The sequence below is a fragment of the Typopeltis vanoorti genome, chromosome 26 (genome assembly GCF_054136105.1).
Source record: "Typopeltis vanoorti isolate ZY-2024b chromosome 26, IOZ_Tvanoo_1.0, whole genome shotgun sequence".
Lineage (NCBI taxonomy): Eukaryota > Metazoa > Arthropoda > Arachnida > Uropygi > Thelyphonidae > Typopeltis > Typopeltis vanoorti.
This window is the reverse complement of record NC_143574.1, coordinates 6,745,320-6,759,766: the sequence shown is the minus strand read 5'-3', so window position 1 is coordinate 6,759,766 and position 14,447 is coordinate 6,745,320. Positions and strand designations below refer to the sequence as shown.

Genomic DNA, 14,447 nt, shown 5'->3' with positions numbered 1-14,447 from the left:
ATTTTTTCGCTCATGAAAATCAAAACCCAGGCAGGCCGCATGCAGTGCTTTGGACAGCCCTGGTGTAGAATATAACCCATAGGCCATCTTCTGGTATTCCTGGCTACATTAATTGTACCAATCATTTGGTCCAGTGTAAACTCCTGACTTAGTTTGATTGTAATATTCTATTATGTCAGGATTTTGGGAATCTAAATTCAAGCTGTTATCAAAGCGCATACTTGAAACTAAAATTACATTTTTTTTCCCCTTTTTTTGGTATATGAGATACAAGTGTGCAATCTGCACCAAAAGCAAATATGTTGAATTTTTTGGACCTGTTTTTAGGAGACACCAATTCAGGTCGTAGTTTGGGTTTATTCTTATGAACAGTACCAACATATGAAAGTTGCTTCTTTTTCAAGTCGGCGATAAGATTTATATCAGTGAACCAATTATCAGCTGTAATATTATTTCCTGAAGTGCAAGGCTCTTGATTACATCTACTGGTTTATTACCAATCAAGTAAGGTCCTTCAGGCTACTTACCTACATGTATTTCAAGATTTCCTGTGTAAAATACTTTTGAATCGACCATAGCAAACACTTTTATTCCATATTCACTGGGCTTTGATGTAATATATTATCTAAACCCAGATAACATTTTGTCTATTGTTACATTCTGTCCCATAGAGCAGCATAATTACAATTTTCTACAAATGGTGAGAAAACGTCTCTCACAGCTGCAAATATGTCAACTTTCAGGCATTCTAAGTGGGTAAGTTTGTCATCAAACTTGATACAATTGTGAATAAATCTAAATCTCCGTAAAGACATAGTAAGTCTAAAAGGCTCAATCCCACTACCATCTGTAGTGTTGGATTCTGAATGAAGAGAAATTAAAGTTACTGATATTTCTTTCAGAATCCAACATAATCTTCCATATCATAAGCAAGACTTGTAAATATTGTTTATTGTTTGTCTCTTGCTTAACTGTGTTACTCATATAATTGCCCTGAATTTTGTTTATTACTAAATGAAAGCGTGATCTTAAGTAACTATAATATTTTTTTTATTTTTCATTACTGTATGTAAAGGTATAATTTTATGTAATGCTTCTGTTTATGTTTTGTTTTGGCTGTTGTCATGTACACAGAGTTAAAATTAGATAGTGCGAGCTTAGAACGTGAGCTATGGTATTCAAGGGGATAAAGAATTAATATGAGCTGAAGTGTGAGAACCGATTTTGGCGGGGAAGAAGAGTGGAGGTATATAAGCGGAAAGCAAAAGTATATGGGGGGGGGGGGGAAGAACCACTAATGACAATGCAGAGAAGAGGGAAGGCGGGAGCACTCATGGCAGCACGGAGTAAAGTAAGGGGCTGCAGTAATAGAAATTATAGTGCTGTAATTTGATTAATAAAGGACCGGGAAATTAATAGGCATCCCAGAATAATTCTACTGAGTTCTAGAATTACTACGCATTCCAGTCACATTTAAAGAAGGATAGTGCAAAGATGAATTTATTATATAAAAGTAAATATGAAATTAGTATTCTGCCTTATTACAAGTGCATCACGACTTGTGAAGCACGATGAATAATAATTCAGTTATCATTGAGAAGATTTCTTTGGAATAGTGTTGCTTCAGTGCGATAAGTAAATATAGTTTTAAAGTGGGTCTATAGTGAACAGATGTGCAAGGATTTAACCCGGTAAGAACAATCCTATTTTATTGTATTTTAGAGTGAAGATATAAGAATTGGCTCCTCCTGTTATATCCTATCATTAACTGTGGTGTTTTACTGAGATTAGCCGTAGTTCATCATCATCATCAAATTCCTGCCATGTACCCTCAAGGGGTGTACAGGATATGATAGCACTACATGAAAAAAACTACATCATTACTAACTTCCTATCTACAATTTTCCTCCAAATCAGTCTGTTACTTGTCAAGACTCCAACATTATCAGATCTTATATTTCTATAGTCTAAGGCACTTTGTACCGTATCACTCCACCTACATCTTGGTCTTCCTCTGGGTCGTTTTGCTGCCAACCTGGCAGAGAACACTTGCTTTGCTAATCTTTCCTCGCCCATTCTGTTTAAGTGACCATACCACCTGAGATTAGCTCTGATAACGCATTCCTGGATGCTGACAATGTCAAGTTCTTTCCTAATATCCTCGTTTTTAATATGATATTGCCGTTGATGCCATCTATTCACACCTATAATCTTTCTCAGGACTCTCATATCTGCGGCCTCTAGTCTTTGGTCAAATGTGTTACTTCTGACCCAGCTCTCAGATCCATAAGTTAAAACTGGCTTGAACACTGTCTTGTATACAGCTAATTTAGTGTTCTGACTAATTTCTCTCTTATTCCATATGAATTTATTCAATTGACTTCCTATTATACCAGCTTTATTGATTCTGTTGTTCATTTCCATATTTAATTTACCATCTTCAGTAAAAATCGTGCCTAAGTAGTTGAAATGTTTTACTTGTTCCACAGGTTCTACATTCACAACACAGTTGACATTTTCAATGATTCTGCCTATTTTCATCGTCTTTGTCTTTTTATTGCTGACCTTCATACCATATCTTTTACAACAGTTATTCAATTTAGTCAGAGAATCTTGCAGACTTGTAGCGGATTTATTTAGAAGTATAACATCATTTGCATAAAGCAAAGAGCTGACATTAACATCTCCAATTTTGATATCATGTTTAATACCACTTTCCTTCATAATGTGATCCATATAGATAATGCATAACAGAGGTGATAATGTACATCCTTGTCTCACACCAGATTTAACATTAAACCATCTTCCTGTACTTCCTTCAATTCTAACTGCTGACTTACAACTCAAATAAAGACTAAGTATAGCTCGATATAATGCCCCATTGACACCATATAACTGCAGCGTATTGAATAGCTTCTCTCTTGGCACATTGTCATATGCCTTTTCCAAATCAACAAAACTTAAATACAGATCTTTGTTATATTCCCATGCTTTCTCGACTATTTGTCGTAAAGTGAAAATCTGATCCTGACAGCCTCTGTTTGGCCTGAATCCAGCTTGTTCTTCACCAAGCTTTTCTTCCACAATTCTTCTCAACCGTTTCTCAAGTATACTTGCATAGATCTTGCCAGGAACACTCAGTAGGGAAATACCTCTGTAATTCTCACATTCAGTTTTATTTCCCTTTTTATATATGGGTACTATGAGAGCTCTACTCCAATCATCGGGAATTCGTCCCTCTGTCCAGGCTGTCTGGACTATGCAGTGCAGCCACTGTAAGACTCTTATACCACCATACTTCAGCATTTCTGGTCGAATATCATCTACTCCTGCTGCCTTTCCACATTTCAAGCCTTTGATGGCTTTTTCTACTTCAAGTATGGATATATATTCCTGCCTGCATGTCTGGTTAGTGTTTTTTACCACTGTGCTGTCATCACTGCTTGTTTCATTTAGCAGTTTTTCAAAGTAATTACTCCATACTTCAAGGATATCTTTTTCACCTGTTTTCATGTCAACTTTATCATCTCTAACTCCTTTTACAGCCCTCTTTCCTCCATTTTTAAGCTTTTTCAACAACCTCCAGAATATCTTACCACCTTCTTGATATTTATTTTCTATATTCTTGCCAAAGTCCTCCCATGACTTTTGTTTAGCTAGTTTTACACAGTGTTTAGCATTCTTGCATTTGTCTCTATTTTTTTTTTTTTTTTAAATAACGAAACCTGTGGTGCGTTCATAATTAGAAGAAACACACGTATAAACCACTAAGAGCACAGGGTGACTTATTTGACAGGAACTTTTGATATGCTTTCTTCTTTTCTTTCACTGTCTCTTTAACTTCCTGTGTCCACCAGGGAGTTCTCATTTTTTTATCCTTGCAGACAACCTCACCACATGACTCTCTGGCAGAATCAATCAATGTTTTCTTCAGAGTTTGACGCTGCATCTCCAAGGTTTGGTTGCTGTTCTCGAACTCTTTCGTTTTTTCTTCAATAATCTTTGTGTATTTTAGTCTACAGTTCATATCTGAGAGCTGCTCAACTTTTATTCGCTTTAAAACTTTCTTACATGTTATTCTTTTCAATATGAAATTCAATTTTATCCTGCTCAAGATTAAATAGTGATCACTTCCAATTTCAAATCCTCTGTACACTCTGGTGTCCTGCACCAGGGAGAAAACATCACTATCAACAATAACACAGTCAATGAGACTTTTCTTATTCCTAGCCTCTTCTCTCCATTTGAATTTGTGCACATTTTTATGTTGGAACATGGTGTTAGTAATAACCAGTCCATGTCCTGAGCAGAAATTTAACAGATATTTGCCATTATTATTAGTTTTGCTCTTTTCTCCAAATTTTCCCAAAATATTTTTGTATGTCTCACAATCATTTCCTACTCTGCTATTTAGATCCCTAACAAGGACCAACTTTTCCTTTTTCATTGTGTCAGTTGCTTTTTCTAAAGCCTCAAAAAATTCCTCCACTTCTACCTTAGAACTTTCTGTGGGACCATAGGCACAAATAAGTCTCATTGTCCAGTTCCCCATTCTCATATTTGCCCACATTACTCTACTTGAGACTGACTGCCATTCAAGAAGATTAGCCTTGTATTTTGTGTTGAATACTATGGCTACTCCTTCTTTTCCTTGATTGTCATTGCCTGAATATAACATTTTGTATTTATTGCTCAGAAAGATCTCACCAGTTTTTGTCTTTTTTGTTTCAGTCACCCCTATTATGTCGATCTGGTACTTATCTAATTCCTCAGCTAGCTCCATTTCTTTGCCATTCAGGCTTCTTACGTTGATAGTACCGATCTTTAACTCTGGTGATGTTGAGTTGGGGTTTGTTTTCAGATTTGTTCCAGTAGTTGACTTTTCGCTGTTCGCCCTGGTTCCCTGGCGAAAACAACGGGGGCCTTGTTTAACCGGGCGACGCCCCAGCCGGCATGAAATTTTGTCATTTTGTACCATCATTTTTTTATTTTGGTTTAACCAATAAGAATACAATTTGGTCGGCTAAATCCCAAATTGCCAGCCCATCCTCGTTCGTTCAGTATCAAAGCAGATACCCCACAGGGTGCACCACAAGAAGGTGAGGATTGGACATTAGTTCAGAAGCCCTGGTCGGTTCTCCGCATTCCTTTAAAGGCTATGTGGAGGTCTCCTCTCAGTTATACAGCTTTGACCCTTAAGCACCCCTGTATTAGCCGTAGTTAGAAACTTTAAAGTGTTCCCCCCCTCCTGAAGTTATCATAAAGAAGATCTCTTTTGAATAGTGTGGCTTCAGAGTGATAAGTAAATACAGTTTTAAAATATGCCTACAGTGAATCTGATGTACAAAGGATTTAACCCGGTAAGAACAGTCCTATTTTATTGTATTTCAGTGTGAAGATATAAGTGTTAGCTCCGTCTGATATACCCTAACATTAACAGTGGTGTTCTACTGAGATTAGCCGAGGTTAGAAGCTTGAAAGTATTTCCCCTTGAAGTAATAACTGCCACCATTAATGAATTTAGTGTTAGCTAACTGAGTGATAACAGCAAGAATATTTACTGAGAGATTCTGTAATATTGAACTGTGTGAACAATTTTTATTATTAGGAAAACTATAGATTTAATGACTAGTTGAACTAAGTTATTTGCATTATCTTGTTTTCAGAGTTAAGCTTATGTACTTTTCATATAACCCTGCATTAAATGTTTTGTTTATTTGATTTCAATTTTGTGTGTGTGCCTGATTCTCTTTCATTGCACCGTTCATAAAGATATCAGACCTTATGGAAGCCTTAAATGTTAATTTTTAAACTCGGCCTGTATGAATAATGAGATTGCTAAATTAGTTGAAGATTGATTCTACTACTTTGCATAGGCTAATCTGAATATAGGGTGGCACAGTATAAATATAAATTTCTCTATATTTTGATTAGTAATCAACCAACAATTAATTAATTTAATTAAGAACAACGTTTCGACAAGATGGCGGATTCAAAGCGAGAAAAGACGACACAACAGTAGCCTATAAATTCTGCAAATTTAGCTGACTGTTGTGATATAAACCAGCTAGATATAAGAGGCTTAAAAATGCTTTCAATTCTGTTTTCTATTCGTTTAGCATCTCTTTCTCTTGAATACTGGTTTGAAATAGAATTGATGTATTTATTTGTATATAATAAGATTAGATCTAAAATATCATCTGCGATAAAGCAATTCCAAGTTTCAAGTTCTGTCTTGGCATTTTCTGCATTTGGCTGAACTAACGGAAGCTTACACAAAATATTCTGCAGCTGTCTTCTTATTGGATTTTTCCTCCATTTTGATTCTTTATCCTTTACAAGAAAATACTCTTCATTTGTGTCTAATTCATCTTTACTTTCTTCACTAGAAATATCTTCTTCGGTATCCGAATCTTCTGAACGAACTTTCACATAATCATCATCATCAAAATCACTTTCATCTTTGCATTCGACTCTAACATTCTCATCATTGGACTTGAGTAACATTCATTGAATCTCTTCAACATCTGATGGATTATCTAATTGATATATTTTTCCAGCCATTTTCAATGGTAAATAAAAAAAAAACAAAAAAAAACGAAACCAATACTATACTGACATCGGAGTTAGTGGTATCTCTCAAATACAATTTACTATTAAATTTCACACCCCTTTACATAACACATGTTAAACCACAAACTGGTGGCATAAACAGTGCGGAATATCACTCATAATATATGCATGCACAGCTAGTCATGACCTCCAAGCTATACACTGGATATGTGTAAGAATATTTATATTAAAACAATTCGTTTGTATCTGTCAGATCAGATGTGACCTCCACAGGGTTAAGGTCTTATAGAGAGGCTAAATGACATCCTTATCTTTACATGTCAAAGTTTGTTTAAGTATAGCAATTATCTTTTGAGTTGTATTCACAATCTTTGCTACATGGCCCCTGAACTTCAACTTCCTATCTACTAATACTCCAAGATCCCTTCAAATCCTTCCCAATATCATTAATGTACAGATTGAATAACAGTAAACTAAGGAATGATCATCGTGTACGCCACTATTTAATTTAAATCTTACAGACTCATCCCCTGAATACCAATTTTGATATCTGTCAGTCAGCCATCCTCTTATTCTGGCTAATATTTTATAATCAAAACCAATAATCTCTAATTTATACAAGTCTACCAAAAGTATCATGGTGTATCCATTCCCCTTGTCTAGTTCAATGGTAACATTATTACAGAGTGTGAGCAAGTTGCTAAAACATGACCTTTCCTTAGCAAACCATGCTGTTCATTGCAAAGTAGAGATTCGTTGTCAACCCATTTCTGAATGCAAGTCCTAACCAATTTTTCCAAAATCTTCACCACCACTCCTGAAATACTAATTGCTTGATAGTTGGATACATCAGTTTTAGCACCACTCTTCTGCAATGGAATTACTATACATTCTTTCCATTCCTGTGGGATCTTCCCTGTTCTGAGACTCATATTATATAGTCTGGTCAAAGAAATAGCCAGTTCCACTGAACACTCTTTTATCACCTGCACTGATATCCCATCAGTCTCTATTTAGTCTGGTCAAAGGAATAGCCAGTTCTGCTGACACTCTTTTATCACCTGTGCTGATATCCCATCAGTCCCTATTGCCGAATTATTATTCTGTTTGTGCAACAGCTAATACTTGTCCTCATACACTAGAGATTTTTCACCCAGTTAAGAGTTAACAGTGAGCTCAATGTTGCATACACCAGGTTGATAGCTTTTAACAAAATGAGCACTCATTAGTTCCGCAACCTCTTCTGCATCTGCATTCAGAAGTTATTGTTTCTTATTCTTTCTTTTACTTGCAGCATATCAATCAAATTCTTGTGGGTTGTCTTTAGCTTGCAGAGTCTGTTTCTTTTCATACTCAGACTTTGCTTTCCGCACAACAGTTGTGAGTCTTCAGCTTGCCACTTATAATTTTCATAACAGACATCATCCTTATGCACACCATAATCCTTCCACATCATCTTTTTCTTATGAATCTCTTACTTAATAAGATTACATGTCCATTTGACTCCTACCCTATTTATTCTTCGAACTCTCAGGACACATGCTGATATTTCATCATTTAAGTATTTTTTAATTACTTCCAATGCACTATCAATATTCTTCCCATCTAGCAACTGATCCCATTCCACTATACTCAGTATACTCTTCAGTTAGTCATAATTTCCTGCTTTATAGTTCAGCATGTAACATTTTCTGAATGGAACATTCATAAACTTAGTCACTTCTCAAGTGAGTACCACATGATCACTGTCACCAACTGGAGGCAGAATAGTGACATCTAACTGAAATGCCTTCTGACACTGTAATCAAATCTAACACTCTTTGACCTCGAGTTCTTTTTGTCACATTCTGTTTGAGGAAGTTGTCTTGCAACAGATCAATAAATTCATTTTCATTCTTCTCATGAGATTTTACTACCACCCAATTAATATTTGAATAATTAAAGTCAACCATTATGATTACTCTTTTTGCGTTCATCTTTTTCTATTTGGTGATGCATTTCTTCATCACTAGCAACTGATCCACCAGGTCTGTTATAACACCCCCTATGTAATAACCTTGTTAAATTCCACCTCATAACTGATGGCTTCAAACTCACTGCCACAAGATCCATCTCAAAAGCTTCATGTTAGAGTGTATATGTAACATATGTAGCAGTTTTATGCAATATCCAGTGAAATGCCTTTGCAGAGTCCTTGAGAATAGCTACACTATGATATATTTTGTATCATAGTGTAGGTATTTCCTTCCTTTATCCCACTCAATTGTCAACTTTATTGTAGAAGTGAGTAAATTACTAAGACAAGCACAAAGTCTTACTGTTCTGTTGCAGATTATCATATTACTTTTATAATATCCTATTTCTATCATCTATCTCTATTCTTACATCTTTCTCTGTCATCACTGTAATATAACCACCTGGATAAAACACACTTGCAAAACATCACTCAATAATTCAACAATTTTTCCTGCTTCTCTCATCTCCTTATCTACCATCTTTATTCATTAAAGTTATCATAACTGATCTTCCTTTTACAATACAATACCTTTACATTCTAACCCTATATCATTTTCTTTCAACCAAGTCTCACTAATGCTAATCATTTTTTGCCAATATCCAAAACTCCCAGATGAGTTTTTGACTCCATGAGGTCTTGGGATAATAATAATAATAATAAAAACTCTTAATCCTATTCTTAATCCCATATCTGATTCTATTGGCATTAGTACAATTATGATAGAACACGCACTTGCTCCTATAGCTCTCAATGTATCTTGTATGCTTTTAATGCAGTATTTTTTTGATTGTGCTTGTTCACTGATATAACTACTCTGTACTTCTTGGTATCTAATTCTGATTACTAATGCTAAAATTTTTAAATTGCAGAAAGAGAGGAGTGTGAGAGAGAAAGAGATTTTAAAAGAAATATTACCAACTAATCATCATCTGTTCACTGAACATCAGAGGCTGCTGTATGATTGCTCAGATTCTCGGTGATGTGACAAATCAGTCCTTGCTATGTGATCCTGTTATATGCTTTTCTACATGCTTCAACTCTCTAAGATCTATCACTCCAGACACCATCCATCCATCCATTTCACTGACAGTCTACTCTTTCCTGTTTTTTAGGAACTTGACCTTCTATTACTGTTTTGAGAAGTCCTCCTTCCATCCTTTCAGTGTGTCCAAAGTATTTCAACTTCTGTCAATATTCTTAAGGAGTCTTAAATTTCTACTGATCCTTTCTAGCACCCATCCATTTATCCATCTTTCAGTATACCTTCTGTAACACATCTCAAAAGCAGCTATCCTTTTCCTGTCAAACTTCTTTAGGTTCTAAGTCTCCCATCCATAAGTCGCTTTTGGGAAAAAACAGTTGTATCCAAAATCCTCAACTTTCTTCCCATGGAGATAGATCCATCCTTCCAGATTTTAGACTCTAACTAAAATCTGTAATTTTAGTCAGTCTCAAATCTGCCTGGCTGGTTGGCCGAGTGGTTAGCATATCTGCTCTTCAGCTAAAAGGCTGCGGGTTCGAATCCTGTCATGGGCATGGATGTTTGCGATTGTCTGTGAAAATACTAGTGGTGGTGGGTAGTAGATGGTGTTGGTGTGTAGACGATATGGTTCGCAGTAGTTGGTAGATTGAGTGATGGAGACGGAGAGCTGTAGAGTAAGTACCCTCCCTCGATGAGTCTTTGGACTCCTTGGGGGTGTCACATAATAATAATAATAATTAACAATTAATTTTAAGTCTCTCAACAAACTTTCAAAAGTCTGTGGGCATTCCTAATCTTCTTCTAACGTTCTCTGAACAGCAATTCTTCACATTAATAATGGATCCTGAGATCCATTATTAATGTGTAATAATCACATTAATAATCATTAACCTGCTACCTTCCTCAATTTTTTCTCTTTTAAGGTACACTTGTTTCTCAGGACATTCCCTGTCTGTATTTCCTTTCAGAATCATAATCTTTGTCATGCTAGGATTAAGCTGAAATTCTCTGTTCTTACTGATCTCGTTACCTTTATCAAGAATTTGTCCTACTTCTTCCTTGTCATTACAGAGGTGTACTATATCATCAGCATACCTAAGATTACTGATCAATCTACCACCTATCCGAATTCCTGTCTTGAGCTCATCCAATGCTACATGCACGATGTCCTCAGCATAGATACTAAACAAGTGAAGAGAAAGTAGACATCCTTGCCTAACTCTCTTTCCAACCTGAAGCCAATCTGTTAATCTAATACCTGTTCTTACTGTAGCTTCTTGCTCCCCTGTACAAGGTAACTAACAGCCTGAGAGTGTGTGGAGGAAAACCCATTCTTTCATTACTTCCCACAATTTCACATGCTGAACATAGTCAAAAGCTTCAGAGTAGTCTATGAAACACATTACCATACAAAGTCTAAATTCTTTATACTTTTCTATGATCAGTTTGAGGCTAAGGATCTGATCTATGGTACCATTACCTTTCCTAAAACCGGCTTGTTTCTCAGGCATCTCTGCCTCAACCCTATTTAGAATAATCTTTAATAAAATGTAGCTTGCATGAGATATTAAACTAACAGTTCTATACTTCTTGCAATCTTTCATATCTCCCTTCTTATTTAATGGTATGAAAATTACTTCTTTCAGTCCCTAGGCCACGATCCTGTCTCCCATATTCTTGTAATCAATCTATGAAGCACTCTTATCCCTCCATCCCCTGTGTAGCCTTAATTAACTCTGTTGGGATTACATCTGCACCACCTGGGGCCTTATTGCTATTAAGCTGTTTAACTGCTCTTTCAACCTCATGCCTAAGTAGAAGAGGTTCCAAATCAAAATTTTCCTTGTGAAAGGGTTCCTCCAAATTTTCATTATCTTCTCTGTTGTACACAGTTCTTCACAGTATTCTTTCTATCTGTTTTTGATTTGGAGTTCTTCTGTTAGTGCTGCTCCATTAATGTCTTTAGTAGCATTCAATCTGGACTCTTGTACTTCAGTCACAAACTAAATGAAACTAATAAGTAACTACAACAAAAAAAAAATGATAAAAAAAAATAAGAATTTTACACTTACAATTGACTCTCACTACAGCACACTAGTAGAGAACACAGGAATAGTTTGATGCATTGAATTGCTTTTAGCTTAGAATTCTACCTATAGGGCTTTGGTAAGGACTTTTCAGTAGTTTATACAACAGACAATTTTGTTATAGTGGTGTTTGCTCTACTGACAGTCAACTGTATACAATTTGTTACACATATTCATCAACACACACAAAAGAAACTTTCTGAGAAAGAATTTCTGAAGTAGTTCTTTGTTACTCATAATTTAAATTTTTTTTTCTAGAGTAATTTTCATGGAAAATCTCATTTGAATATATAAAAAGGCATACTTGAATAAGTATTTGGCTAATGCACTTTCTTTCAGAGATAATGGAGAACCTGTGGAACAAGCAAAACATTTGAGCTACTTAGGTACAGTTTTTGTGAAGATGGTAAATTAAATATGGAAATAGACAACAGAATTAACAAAGCTGGTATAGTAGGAAGTCAGTTGAATAAATTCATATGGAATAAGAGAAAAATTAGTCGGAACACTAAATTAGCAGTGTACAAGAAAGTGTTCAAACCAGTTTTAACTTATGGATCTGAGAGCTGGGTCAGAAGTAAAACACTTCATAAAAGACTAGAGACTGCAGATATGAGAGTTTTGAAAAAGATTAGGGGCACGAACAGATGACATCAATGGCAATATCATATTAAAAATGAGGATATTAGGAAAGAACTTGACATTGTCAGCATCCAGGAATGTGTTATCAGAGCTAATCTCAGATGGTATGGTCACTTAAACAGAATGGGTGAAGAAAGATTAGCAAAACAAGTGTTCTCTGCCATGTTGGCAGAGAACACTTGTTTTGAGAGGAAGACCAAGATATAGGTGGATTGATATGGTACAAAGTGCTTTAGACGATAGAAATATAAGATCTGATAATGTTGGAGTCTTAACAAGTAACAGAGTGATTTGGAGGAAAATTGTAGATAGGAAGTTAGTAATGATGTAAATTTTTCATGTATAACTATCATATCCTGTACATCCCTCGAGGGTACATAGCAGGAATTTGATGATGATAATCTAAAGCAGGAATAATTTTCTAATTTTAAATACTAGCAGAAATTAAGTATACCTTGGAGTCGCTGGTTTTCCTTTATTCTTTGCTTTTTCAGAACTACCCATTTTATCCATCCAAGTACCACAATTGTGTTCATTACCACCAAACACAAATCCTGTTTTTAAATCAACTCCTATTCTGTTATGAAATCCTGAAATAAAAATTTACATGAAAATATAAGGATTAATCAGGAAGAGACTGCTGAATTGGATTATTGGATTAACAAAGGCTGTTATTTATTATTATTATGAAAGCATGTTTTTGTTATCAGTAAATGGGATCTAATAGTAAAGCCAATAATACATTATTAACATAATTTCAAAGCATTTTAACATTTGTCAGCTCTAACTCCTTGGAAGCAAGCAGATACTTTTAAGGTAAAGTGGTGAAAAAATGTGTACAGTGGTATATCACTTACTATAAGTCTTAACAATATAATGATTTTTCTTTTGGAATGCATTAAAAATGACTAAATTTGCTGGGCTGTGATTTTCCATGGCAGGCAATTTTTTTTTTTTCCTTTCTTTCCCAGATCAAATGAGTGACATTTTATACCATCCATTAACTACAAATATGTACTTGGAGTAAAATACTGAACTCACAAAATGTCATACCATAGAAAATATACTAAATAGAATGTGCAATTGATTTCATCAAGGTCACCAAGTTTTGATCTGCTTTTTTGCATAGTTATCTATAATAACCATTTTTGTTTCCATTTCTTGGAGAGAAATAACAAATCCTTCAATTTTTCATCACATCTTATTATATTATATATCTTCTTAATGTCTGTCATTAAGAAGATATATCATGCAGTTGCAGCAATAGTGAAAAGCAGATGCACATAAATATTCTATGGTGATGCATCAAGAGGTTGCACACCAGGAGTATATACATATGTCTGTTTTGGGTTTTTGGAAGATATGAAGATTATCGAAAGCAAACGTTTAGTGCTTGGCTATAATTTTATGATTTGGTGACTCATTTACCTCATTATGATGTACTCACAAAAATGGAAAAATGATATTACTGAATCTTGCTTCAGATGAAAGCAAAAGTAGCGTAAATATTTGCAAATCTGAATACTTTTTTTGTCTCAAATCATTTTCATACCAATTTAACATTTTCTCATCTAAATGTTTTGTTATGATTTTCACATTGTGTTGTTTGAGTGCTATTTTGTGTTTTGAGCTTCCTTTAAGCTTTACTGTTAAATTTTCAAGTTTTTTTTTGTGTTATTATTATTAAAGTGTAATTTACAGATGTATTATTTAAACCTTCTTGAAAAAGAAAAGGTCATCAAAACATTTTTTTTTACATATTCTTTTTTGTGAGCATTATCATTATAATAGCATATATATCTACCCTATATATATATATAAAATGATAAGCCTTTTTATGTCATGTTTTTTCAAACATTTTTAAACTCAGGGGCTACCCTGAGTGTTACCCATCAGAATTCAACGAGAACCTGCCTACCGTCCGGAACTCAGGGGGGGTTGGGTGCTGTAGGCGCCAGGGGGTATACCCCCCTTTTCGAGTCTTCAAAATTCAAGGAGAACCGGCCTACCAGTCTGGAACTGGGGGGAAGGCGCCGGGGGGAAGAATCCCCCCTTTCCAGTCTTCAAAATCGAGTCATCAGAATTCAAGGGGAACCGGCCTACCAGTCTGGAACATGGGGGTTTGGACGCTGTGGAGGAACGTAGC

At 35.3% G+C, this 14,447-nt stretch overlaps 1 protein-coding gene across 1 annotated transcript in view; it reads right to left on the bottom strand.

The window, feature by feature from the left end:
• The window catches only part of LOC150092290 (glycogen debranching enzyme), a 461,626-nt gene that overhangs the window by 86,438 nt on the left and 360,741 nt on the right, over positions 1-14,447 (bottom strand). The window contains exon 23 of the mRNA XM_090414998.1: positions 12,756-12,891. Coding sequence (XP_090271124.1) covers positions 12,756-12,891 — 136 coding nt within the window. The remainder of the gene's footprint in view (positions 1-12,755; positions 12,892-14,447) is intronic.